We start from the raw sequence: 12,654 nt of genomic DNA on the forward strand, positions 1-12,654 counted from the left end.
GGATCTTTGCAGAAGAATCGAAATTTACCTCCTCGCCATTCCCAAGCTCTACCCGACAACAAGTGACCACGCCCGACGAAACAATACTGGACCAGTCAGTGCATCAGACCACCAGTGCAGTGATGTGATCGATCAGTTGCCGATATCTGAGGGGTGTGGTCTGGAACTGATTGGTCAGCATCTTCAGAGAGGGGCTGGACATAGGGGATTTAAGGACGTTGCAGAGCACGAAATGACGCTCTGAGCCCTGGGTAAACGGCTCATCCAGTCGCTTCTCGCTATGAACTCTTAACGCTTGCCATTTTGCTGATATACCTTTTTTTTTTTCATGTAAATAAATTTTCTCGAAGTGCCATTAAACCTGCTTGTATATATATTTTACCAACTTCGAAGATTCAATCCTTCATCAACCCGGAGTCTCTGCACGCTACCAAGTGAAGGCCGGGTCGACTTAGTCCCAGTGTCACGACAGCTGGTAGCGGGGAGCCTGCAAAATCGGGACTGAGCATACCACATCGGTAGCAAACTGGTGGGTCACGGTCAGGACGGGGACAGGATCGAAGCGATCAGCAACGTCCAGTCGCTGCTTTCGTTGCGGAGGAGATAGCGCGCTGTAGTAGGTGGTGGAGTAGGCCAGACCGCGGCTCGTGCCAAATTGATGCCTTGCTGCCGTGGATCGCCTTCATGGAGCATGTTCAAGGGCAAAGGTAGAAGTCGTCTGCTCCAACAAGGTCGGGAAGGGTTGATCGTTCCAGCACATACCACCACACTGTTAAGTTTATTTACAGGGAGCACTCCACCTAAGCCTGGTGCGTTCACTGAATGTTGGCGAGCTTCCTCTTTCTCACAGTTCCTTCTTTTCTTCTTCTGACAATAGATACCTTTCAGTACTTTCACATACGGCTCATTTACACCCTGATCTCGCTATGCCTGCATGACTGCCGAGGTTTCGACAGAGTTAAATGCGGACGGCCAGAAGATCAAATCTGTCGATATTGTCGACCATAAACCCTGACTGCTCATTGCAGGGTCAAATTCTAAAGTTAAAGCTCAGCTACTTTGGTCATCTGATGAGAAGAGAGGAGTCGCTGGAGAAAGATTTGATGTTGGGAAAGGTTGAGGGTCGCCGGAGAAGGGGTAGGCAGCGAACGCGATGGTTAGATGGCATCCTCGAGGCGCTGCAGATGAAGTTATGTGATGTCAGGAAGATAGTGAGAGACCGGAAAGCGTGGCGTGATATGGTCCATAGGGTCACGAAGAGTCGGACACGACTGAACGACTGAACTGAACTGAGTCAATGAATGCTATGTATAGGCGCTGGTTATATTCCAAGCACTTTTCTAATAACTGTTTGATAGTGTGTGTGGTGCCCGGCTTATCGCCGCATTCGCTAATGCGCATGAGAGCCAGAACGAATAAAAGGCGTGCGCCGCAACCTGCTCGCTGGCTTTCTCTATGGGCTCATCTTGACCAGCCAGGCACAGACGCACATGTGGCAATAAAAGTCGCTTCGCCCTGGAAACTGCTCCTTCGCATGAACCACGCGACACAACAATTGGCGACGAGGATGGGATCCTGTTGCCGGTGCGTTCGAAACGCACTTTGGACTTGCGTGCTCCTGTGAAGTGCTTTCCGCTGCAGAGGGTACACTTGGGAGTGCAGTCCTGCGCTTTTTTTTTTATGGATTGAAGACGCCGTTCTTGAGTTTGAAAGGCAAGTGTTTGCGAAAGTTACCCGGTGAAGAGGATGTTCCTTTTTTCAGTGTGCGGAGCCGGTGACTGTCGTCATGACTGAGGCCGAGGCAGCAGTGACGCACTTTGCTGGGCGGCTGGGCCAGTTGGAACCCGTTGACGAATCCGCCAGCAATTGGGCTTCGTACGAAGAGCGTCTTATGTCGTTTCTGATTGTCAATCGAGTCCCCGACAGCAACAAGGTACACGCCTTTTTGAGTATTATCGGTCCGAAGACCTACGGGCTTTTGAAGTCATAAACGGCCCCACAACTGCCTTCTACGAAGAGTTTTGAAGTCCTCAAGAAAGTTTTGAGCGACCACCTATCCCGAAGCCATCCGGCACTGGAGAACGGGCCACGTTTCACAGGAGGTGTCAACGAGAAGGCGAGTCCTTACCTAGTTATGTTGCCGAGCTTCGTAAACTGTCGCAAACGTGCGAGTTTGGGAGTGCCCTTGACGAGTCTCTTCGGGACCTCTTCGTGTGCGACCTGCTACGAGAAGATATGCAGGGAGTGCTTTTCACGGAAGATAGCAAGCTTACGTTCCAGAAAGCGGTGGAGTGGGCTCTTGCAATGGAAGCGGCTGAGAAGAGTGCTGCTGGGGCACGCGGCACAGACGCTGTAGTCGGCGATGTGCACAAGGTGTTTCCGCTGTGGTTCGCCAAAACCCACGGGTGAAGCATGCCCTCACTCGGACGCAACCTGTTTCAGTTGCAACAACAAAGCCTTACGAAGCAGTGCCAAGAAGAAAAAGCAGATGAAAAAGAATGTCGCGGAAAGCATCGACCCTCGGTCTAAACGGCAGCTCAGCATGACCCCGTCACCGTACAGATGACCATCGACGGCGTCTTTGTGAACATAGAGCTAAACACAAGCACAAGGCATCTCTGTAACGACGGAGAAGGTTTACACACTCCTAAAGGCCCCTGTAGTCGTTCCTGGGAGCCGTCAATTTCTACGGCAAGTTCCTTTCTAACCTAGTAACGGCGGCGCAACCATTTTTCAGGTTACTAAGTAAAAATGCCCCATGGTGCTGGGATGAGCGTTCACGTTCACTAAGATAAAGAACTTGCCTCTCCGCCGATTTTGGTGCACTACGTCTCGTGCAAACCATTGCAGCTATCATGTGACGCTTCGTACTATGGTTTATTCTCATGTTTTGGGTGATGGCAGCACAATGGCAATCGTACCTTGACCGATGCCAGATTGAGAAAGATACCCTTGCGATAATACTTGCAGTTTCTATGTTTACGGTCTTTCGTTCCCATTAGCAAGCACCCAACAACCGGCGTTCCGACTTTCGCAGCAGCAAGTTTGCAGCGCTGGGCTGTGATATTGTCAGCTTACCGGTATTCACTTATCTTCAAAAAATGAATGCTGAAGCCGATTTCTGTTCGCGCCTGCCGTTATCAGTGGTGAAAGACGAAACACAAGAAAGCGAGGAAACTTCATTGCGGTTGCAATCAATGCCAGTTTCAAGCCGGGACATTGCTCGAACAGCAGCTCGGGACCCCATGCTTTGCAAAGTGATAGATTTCATAAAGGTGGGGTGGCCGGCGTCTGTGATTCAAAAAGATTTGAAGCCTCTTTTTTGACAGACGCAACGGGCTCACAGTTCACCAAGGCTGCATCTTATTCGGGATGCGAGTGATCGTGCCGGCAAAGTTGCGCAAATTGCTGCTGGACGAACTCCGAGAAGGGCATCCAGGCATCGTGCAGAGCAAACATCTAGCGCGCAGCTACGTGTGGTGGCCGTCCATCGAGGCGGACCTCGAGCGTCGTGTCCTGCGTAAGTTGTCAAGAACAGCGTTCTGAGCCGTGCGCCCCTGCATCCTTGGCCAACTGCACTTGTAGGCGTCGACGCGCACTCCAAGTAGCCGGAATTGTTTGTGATGCGCTCGATTACGTCGCTGCTACAGTTGAAAAATTGAAAGAACTGTTCGCGCGTTTTGGTTTCCCAGAAATCGTAGATAACGGCCCGAAGTTTACTTCCGAACAGTGCAAGTAAATCAATTGGGCTGTCGTCATGTGCTCTGCAAGCCCATCTCAAACGGGCTTGCAGAGCGTTTTATTCAGACACTTAAAAACGCTCTTCATAAATCTAGCAGAGCGGACGCATTACAATTTTTGCTCACCTATCACAACTCGCCCTATGCGACAAGTGAGACACCGGCAAACTAGGATGACAGCTGCGAAATCGACTCGATGTTGTCAAGCCAGCGGTAGGGGGTTGCATATAATCAGTTCAAGCAATCCGTGGCTCGCCCGCGTCGTGGCATAGCAGTCAGTGACCAAGTGATGGCTCGCAATCCGCCTTTTGCGCGAGGATGTGGTGCCATCATGCGGGAGCGGGCGGGAAACACATTGAGCGGCAGTGTAGCAGACGACGCGAAAGCGTACCATACGAAATGGCCACATATAAAGCGAAAGCTTCCCCCCTTTTTTGGCCTCGGAGCGAAAAGTAGTGACAGTGATTGCAGCATATCATGTTCACGCAGTATGGGGGAAGATAGAGCGTTTTCACAATCCACTCATAACGCACGTACGCATATACTATCTTCGTATTGTAAGAGCGTGTAGCGCGGGCCGTGTTCGACGTGAGAGACGCTCTCAGCGTGCAGGTTTTCGGCAGACAGGATAGCGTGGGGGCAGAGAGAGAGGGATCTCAAAGGGCAAAGCAGCCAGGGGTTTGTTGATGCTGCAGAGCTAGGTGGAATCGCGTCTCCTGTGACTTTGAGCGGCGCATATGCGCGGCGTGTCTTGAGTTACCGAGCACAATGCGGTCACCGCGGCGCCGGCATGGTGCAATGGGCGTTGCTTCCTCCTCGCGTCATCTACAACCGTGCAGCTATGGGATTTCATCCACGAAGATCGGCAGAGAGTCACATATACACACCCCGTGAAAAGGGCATTGTCCTGGCCGAAATGCACACCTGCAGGAAACGCGCTGCATTTTTCTGGCAATGGATGATTCAGAGCTGTAGCCGGTTTCTGGCCTCAGGAGTCAGAACGGATGTGGTCGCAGTGGTGAAAAGGTTCTCGGTGCGCAGAGAATGGTCATTCTGTTGTGAAAGGATCTCCAACATTCATTTCTGCCTCCGCCGCGATTTCTGCGGAATCAACAACTTGGCGACACATGTGAATCTCCTACATATCGGATGCGCATCTCGGTCAGGAACCAACCCTGTTCTACGTCCAGAGCGATCCACTCTGCAAGTGAACGAGCATGAACCCTCCAGGAGACTCATTTATTGTGCCGGGCGGTTTCCTTGCCGTTGCAAACGGTTGGACGAAGACGACGATTATCAAGCTCCCTAACGAAGTGCATCTGATTGCGTACATTAAAGGAACAAAGTCCGGATGCTTTGGCGTGCACGAAGGCAAGCCTTTAATTAAAAAAAAATACTGTGCGTCGTGCAAGTGTCAAGTGCGTCATATGCTCCGAGCGGCAAAAACACAGATACTACAGGTATGTATGCATCTAAGCGAAATAGGCATGATGAAAAGTACCTACTGGAGTTTTCACCCAGGCTGTAGCGCACCAGTGATAGCTGCAATGAGGATTTCTTCGGTGCGTGATTGCTTCAGTTGCACCGGGGCCTGAAGGCGATGTATTTTGTCCCTTCTTATCTTTATGTGCGAAAGGGCTAGGTAGCTTAGATATCACAGGCGGCTGTGTGCGCTAGGCCGTAATATTTAGCATGTTTTATCGTGACTGCCACCTCACTAACAAGAAAAAAAAAATTACGGTGTTTTAATGCACTGCCGTTCGCGAGCCTCATAGTTCAACCACTCGGCTCGCTAACGGCGGTGCATCACAACAAACACCCCTTTTTTCTTCTTTTTAGTCAGGCGGCAGTCGCGATAAAACATGCTAAATATTACTGTCTAGCGCACACAGCCACCTGTGATATCTGCGCTACCCGGCCCCTTCGCACATAAATAAAACAAACGACAAAATGCATCGCCATCAGACGCCCCGAACAAATGCTCATGGCGGCTATCACTGGTGGGTTACAGGCTTGGTGCAAACTCCGGTAGATACTTTTCATCATGCACATTTCCTTTATATGCATACATGCCTGTAACGAAGTGTTTTTCGCACAGTCGAGAGCACGCAGACGGCTGCATTCACGTCTTGACGCTTGGTTGCCCTAATCCAAGCTTCACGCCGTTGCAGGTCGCGGCTCGCCGAAGGAAACCTAACAAAACGCGTCTTGCATCCCGGCACGCCTCGAGAGTGGCAGCCGTAAGCGGCACAGGTGGTTGGCATCGTTTTACCGAGGCTGTGAACATGACCGCGCCTTCAGCCCCCGTGCGTTGGCTATGAGTGCGGCGGCGAGAAGCGCCGTCGACGCCTCTCAGTGTGTTTTCATCAGTCGCCGCTGGGGCTTCGCGCATGCGCAGAAAACTCGCGCAAAAGGCGGATTATCGAGGCAGACCGGGTCCCTGGTGTTGTAGCGGGACAGTCCAGCCCTTTGTCTTTTAACGTTCTTGCTACAAAGAGGCAGTTTCACCTGGCGTCGTCACAAGGACCACGGATCTGGAACATGGTATATGTACTATGGTAGCGAAGGCTCCATAGACGCCCGTACGTACGGCGGCTGGGCTCCACATGGCGGCTCATGGGCTCCAGCGACCAATGAAAATTGGGGGGCCATGACGCCAAATGACGTCACGCATACGTTCACTTTGGCGCGAATTATAAACAAGTTTTTTAAAAAAATCGCCGCGTTGCATTGACGAGCCTGCATCTTTTGAAGGTTGTTGCCTTTCAGCGCGCTCCAACCTTTGCCATCTAAAAGAACTCGAGTTTCTGTTGTTTACGTCCTTGTTTGTAAGCAGTTGCTCCAGCACAATGAAAGTGGTTGGCAAAGGTGGCGGCATAGAAGGCAGCAACACTTCCAAATGGAGACCACGCATGCAAATTCATAATACATATACTGCTGCAAGTCATGCAAGTGCTTTGGCCATGTACTTTGTCCCTCAGCACAGTAAGGTGCGGTCCAGAAACGCTTGTGCAACAGGGCAGTCGTGCCCAATTCGCAACAGAGTGTACCAAGTGAAAATTTATGGTTTTCATATCCATGATTTATTGCATCAACCAATAAAATACAGCAACAAATCACAACAATAAAAATGCATGTCGCAGACAGCACAAACAGTAGCGCTGTTTAAGCGGGCTAATCATATTAATGATCACAGCCGAAACATGATAAAGGCTTGAAGTGCCTGCCACAAAACGAAACATTCATGTACAGAAAACAAAGCTATGACAGCTGAAATTCAAATAAAAATGTCATGATTTAGTAGGTGCATCAAAACATACGTGGAGCATAGAGCACTGGGATCACTCTTCAAGTTTAAATTCTTCGGCAGAAAGTATACAGCAGTTTTCAAGGCAATTTCAAGGTTGCGCCAGTCAGCACAGCTATAGCATCACCGAACGTGCTTACCACAGGAGCATTAGAGCATACATTGAGTCTGTGTGCAACCTCCAGATCTGAAAGTCAGCCAGGAAGCGGTAGGACACTGACGGTTGAGTCCACGCTGTCGCAACGTGCCACAGGGCATCGCTTCCTCACTTTGTGCGGGCGCATCTTGCCATAAAACGCTCAATACACGGCTGCAAAAAGACTTCGCACTGCACACACGACGAAGGGGACGAAACCAAAAAAAAAAGAAGACGGCTGCGGGGGGATATTAAATCTCACCAAACGGCGACAGAGCAGCGACCAGCAAGGACGTCGAAATCTTCGCAAAAAGGAGATTTTCAGACTTGCGAACTAAATTACGCTTTCCCGGGCGCACCAAGGCGCGCACCACAGCAAATGAGCAGCGATAAGAAACCGTTTCGTGCTTCGTTATCTCCGTTGCCTTGGTTACTTCTGGCAGCGCCTCCTGACCAATGCAACATCAAGGGGGTGGGGCGATAAGAGTTTTGCAAGATTTTTCTTTACAAATTAAGAATGCATTTATAAAATACCTTACCTCATTCTCAAGCGAAGTTATCAAAATGTCTGTTCTTTTCATGTTGATTGATACTTTTTAATCTGTAGTAGTATAATTTCTTAATCTGAGTGGTTGGCCCCCCGACCTGTGGCTATGCTGCGGTACCGCTGAACCGCTTTTGGGCCCAGCCTTCACCACCATTCTACTTCCGCCATGTATGAAACACGAGGCATCTGACCAGGATGGATACGAGTTCCTGGCGTCTCCACCAAGCGTCGACCCAGTGTCATCCTCCGCTCCTACCACCAGGCCCCGTATTCCGAGTTTGCGCCGTTATCGAAAGTGTCGCTATCTCCCTAACCTCGAGTCATCTGATTGGTCGAAACGCCGGAACTAGGTGTTGCCACTACAGAACCGGAAGAGGTGGCAAAATCATTTTCCGGGGTTTCGACCAATCAGATGACTGGAGGTTAGGAAGATAGCGACACTTTCGATAACGGCGCAAAATTGGAATACGGGGTCCTGCCGCCCAGGGGTCCTGCCGCTTCGCAAGAGATCCGGACGGAGGGTGCATGACGCTACCCGGCTAGAGACCGTCGACCACCGGACAGATATCAAGCTGGAGTTTAGCTTGCTAACTTTTGGAGCACAGGAAGAAATGTTCCCTGCAGGGCGCAGAAAACTTGGCGAACCATTGCCTGAAACACCAGTGCAGCCCATATTTCCGAAACACGGTTATTTTGGCAACAGAAAAGAAAAAGCGTGAGGTAATTCAGGTTTTTAGGATGGTTTCTGGGAAAGAAGGCGATTACGTTAGCGCCCCTTCCGTAGCCTTTTCCCGCCGGGATATAGATATTTTAAGAAGAGACAAAAGACGCGTGAGGATCACCAGCGCGTGTCTGTTAGATGCAAGGAGGGGGGGGGGGGGGGGGATTTATCCCGGGCTTAGATAAGTTGTTTATTTTTTCATATTTTCATTGTCATGGTTTCATTCCTTAGTTGTTCTTGCTGTTACAGTGCACTGTTATGATTCACGCCGCGTGTTTCCATTTTCCTATTCTAAGAAATAAAACTTCAGTTGGAAGATTGCGCTGTTTGTCCAGTTCCTTTGTCCAACTGAGCAGCGCAGCATTTACGAGAATATGTTCCCAGCACTTCTTAGCTTGTTAAATTAGCCAATATAAAGGGGTGTCCAGCTTATCGCCGCAGTCGCTAATGCGCATGCGCGCCAGAACGAATAAAAGGCGTGTACTGCAACCTGCTCATCTCGATCAGCCACGCATGTGGCAATAAACGTCGCTTCTGGAAACTTGCATTCGCATGAACCACGCAACACAACAGAAATTCTGCTTGATCCTTTCGTTCTAAGGAGCGCACTGCCGTTCCCCGAACAACGGCAGCAACGGAGGTGCGTCACTCAATAATAAAACACCACGTTACGCTTTTTTCGAGCATAAAGCGCAGTACAGAAACTGAAATGAAATATTAATAAAATAGTTTTATGAATTAAAATAACACATGGTGGCGTCCGTTTCGCCATCTTTGCGACGTTGAATAAGTCGACTTGAAAACTCTGCGCGGCGGAAATCTGTAAAAAAGAGTTTAAAGCCTGTTAAAAGGCGATTGTTGCTGAGAGTTGTCTCTGAACGCACTCACTGAATACAGGAGTTGATTACGGGGAAGGTAATTGTAACCGCTGTCATACCGTAACATCCTGTCTGCGTTCGCGGCTTGATTTGGTGCTGATAAGAACAAAAAAAAAACGGTATTATGCAACCTAAAGGGGAACATGCCCCAGGAAATATGGCTGTATTTTATTTGATTGTTGGGAATTTAAAAATACAAACTGTACCTACAGGACTCGAACACATGGCTAACAATCATGTACGTGGTGCGAATCCATTGCGCCACAGGAGCGGTGCTGTCTTTAAATGCGCTCTTATTTGTTTTGGTTCAACGTATTAAAGATGGCGCGACGGACGCAACTGGCATGATCATAGGTTTACTGCAAGCAAATTTAATCATGCAAATTATTTTATTGCGTATGCATTTTAGTTTATGCACTTCATTGTGTGCGCAAAAAAAAAGAAAACATGGCTTCATTGACTTCCTCTTCGTTGTGTTTTATTTTTGAGTGACGCCACCCGGAATTTTTTTTTTATTTATTTATAGAGAGGGAAAGGCGCAGTATCTGTCACATTTGCTATATGGACACCTGAACCGCGGCGTAAGGGAAGGGAGGATGGCGGGAATGAAGGTGGAAAGAGAGAAAGGGGGAGCCGTTGTTGAGGGCTACGGAGTAATTTCGACCACCTGGGGATCTTTACCGTGCGCTGACAACACACAGCACACGGACGCCACTTCGTTTCGCCTCCATCGAAACGCAGCCGCCGTGGTCGGGTTCGAACCCGGGAGCTCCCGACTGTAGTCGGGCGTCTTACCACTGCACCACCCCGGCGGGGCATACAGTATTCAGGGAATGGCAATACGCGTCTAAAGATGTCCTGATCCTATTAGCGATTAAATAGTAAATACCTTGTACGTAACGGATCGCAAGCCGATTGGTCTGTAAGTCCTAGCGTCCCTTTTCTTCTTCCATGATTCCGGTACTTTCGATGTCGTTAGGCATACGTTTACAGGGTGGCCAGTTTTTCTAGTATAGTATCCCCTCCGTCCATCAACAAATCTACCCGGTCCTCCCCAGCCGCTTTCCCACTTTTCATAGCTTCTAAGGCTTTCTTAACTTCGTCCTTCATTACTGGCGTCTGATTGTATACAGCCAATTTCATATTTGTCTTATTTTGGCTACAGTAGAGGACCCTATAGAACTCCTCGGCCACCTTGATTACCTTGTCTACGTTAGTAATAACATTGTCCGTCTTGTCCTTCATTAGCCCGACAACGCATATTATTGTCCTTCTGTGCATACATGTGATTTAATCTCCTCTTTACCGCTTGCAGACTACGAGCGTTCTTAGAGCATGCTCAATTTTCCACATGTCCGACACCATGCGCTTATTGATTATCTTTGACAATCCGGTCTGGTGGCCTTTATTAATGACATTTTTTTCTTCTTGGATAGTTTACCGGATCATCTCCCACAATTTCACTGTGCTTTCTTTCTTTCCCCAATTCTACATCTTCGTTCAAGCTTCCTCTGGGCGAAGGTTGGCACTGAATATCTGTTCTGCAGCAATTCTTCTTCCCATTGCCGCTAATTCTTTGGTGGACTTGTTCTCCCGTTCGCTCTTCAAATCCAGATTAATTCGAGACCTTACCTGCACAGTTCCACAGTGAGAACAGAGTTTAAATCAATTTCATGCGTAGTCTCCCCATTAGGGCTTTTCCACGTCTGTTTCTTCTGTTTTCTGTAGAAAGTATTTATAATTCGAAGGTTATTTCGTTCAGCTAGCTCGACTAATACCTCGCCCCTACTATTCCTTAACTCAATGTCATAGTCGCCAGCCTACTTTTTTTCTACCTTGGCATCCAAGTTACACATTAGTGCATCTTTACTTTCCCCTTTGCCAATTCTACATCTTCGTTGAAGCTTTCGATTGCCTGGTCACCATGACTACATGTAGGCGCGTATACTACCTTCAGTATATGCCGCTTATTAAGGTTAATTACGATGCCTTCCACCCTCTCATTTATGCGGTAGAATTAATCTATATTACCTTATTATAATTATCCTTATTAACAAGAAAACTCTAGTTCTCGTCTCTCCTGTACCCTCGATAACACAGTCCGTCTTTGAGTATACAGTATATGCCTCACTATATGATATCCCATTTCATACCATCTGGTTTTTCTAACGGCCTTAATGAACTAGCATACGTAGCTAGCATTAAACTTTGCCAAGGTCAGGCTCCAAGGGCCAGAAATTCTTAACACCCCCCACTGCGTCGCAGGTCCGACCAGCGCCGTGATCAGTCGCTCCGCAGCTGCTGATGACTGAGGGGTTTTGTAGGACTAATCATGGGAGATGGTGGCCAATCATTGGGGGGCCAACTCCTGTTCTGGTGAGGGAGTGCGTTGCCGAAGGTGTTCACCCGCCTCAGGTCACAATTGCATCGACACGCGGATTTTTGTTATCCAGTGGAGAATTGCACGGCACCGGGATCTTGCATGCGAGGCGGGTGTTGTACCTGTGCGCCACCGCTAGGCCAATATGTACCAAACATTAAAAAAATTTCCGGGTTAGTTTACATGTTTAGCGCGAAACTGCAAGCGGTAGCAGCGCCGCGGACCAAAAGTGTTTGGTGTGCCTTGCTTATTCTTCAGGGACACAGCTGGCGAACTGGTGCGGACGCTGCTGGCCTACGGCTACGTCCTCGAGCCACCCACGGCCGAAAGCCTCGAAGGTAACTCACTGTGCGACGTTCATTGGACACGGCGCAAATCATTACGTGAACGATACAAAATAAAATTTCAGTACAAACGCAGTTATGGCTAGATGAGAGCGAATTTGAACATTCCACCAAGTGCACAAAGAAAAAACTGGCTGCGGCTCACCTCGGCTAAGCCCGGTTACTCAAACGAAAAATTCGTTATGCTTGGTTATGCTAAGCCATATAGATAATCTGATTTACAGAGCGGAAGAACACAGTTTGCTGTATTTTAACTCCTCCGTGGTTTACTGCGAACCTCCAGGACACCCCAGCTGAGTCTAGACGACACGAAAGGGGAAAGAAATGGTAGGATGGAACTTGAAGGCGGGTGATATATACAGTTGCGAATAAATTCTGCTAGGTGCATGAAAAACAAGAAGCAGGTGTGCGGCTCCGCACCTCAGTAGTGTAGGTCAAATTCCGGGCTCCGGTGACCTTGGCTCTACGAGGCCAGTAGAGCTTCTGCTATAAAACAAAACTAAAAGCGATGTTTTCTCTTCCTATTCAGTCCCAACATAATCAGCCTTTCTTTTTTGTTCGATTACATAATAGGACACAAGTTCTCCACAAATATTCCGAT

General features: G+C 48.8%; 1 protein-coding gene across 1 annotated transcript in view; it reads left to right on the forward strand.

The window, feature by feature from the left end:
* RyR (Ryanodine receptor) overlaps window positions 1-12,654 on the forward strand; it is a 1,181,579-nt gene that overhangs the window by 277,313 nt on the left and 891,612 nt on the right. Inside the window, exon 28 of the mRNA XM_084584752.1 lies at window positions 11,968-12,047. Coding sequence (XP_084440878.1) covers window positions 11,968-12,047 — 80 coding nt within the window. The remainder of the gene's footprint in view (window positions 1-11,967; window positions 12,048-12,654) is intronic.

This window comes from Amblyomma maculatum, chromosome 11 (assembly GCF_055883805.1).
Source record: "Amblyomma maculatum isolate TAMU_Amacu chromosome 11, ASM5588380v1, whole genome shotgun sequence".
NCBI classification, from domain to species: Eukaryota; Metazoa; Arthropoda; class Arachnida; order Ixodida; family Ixodidae; genus Amblyomma; species Amblyomma maculatum.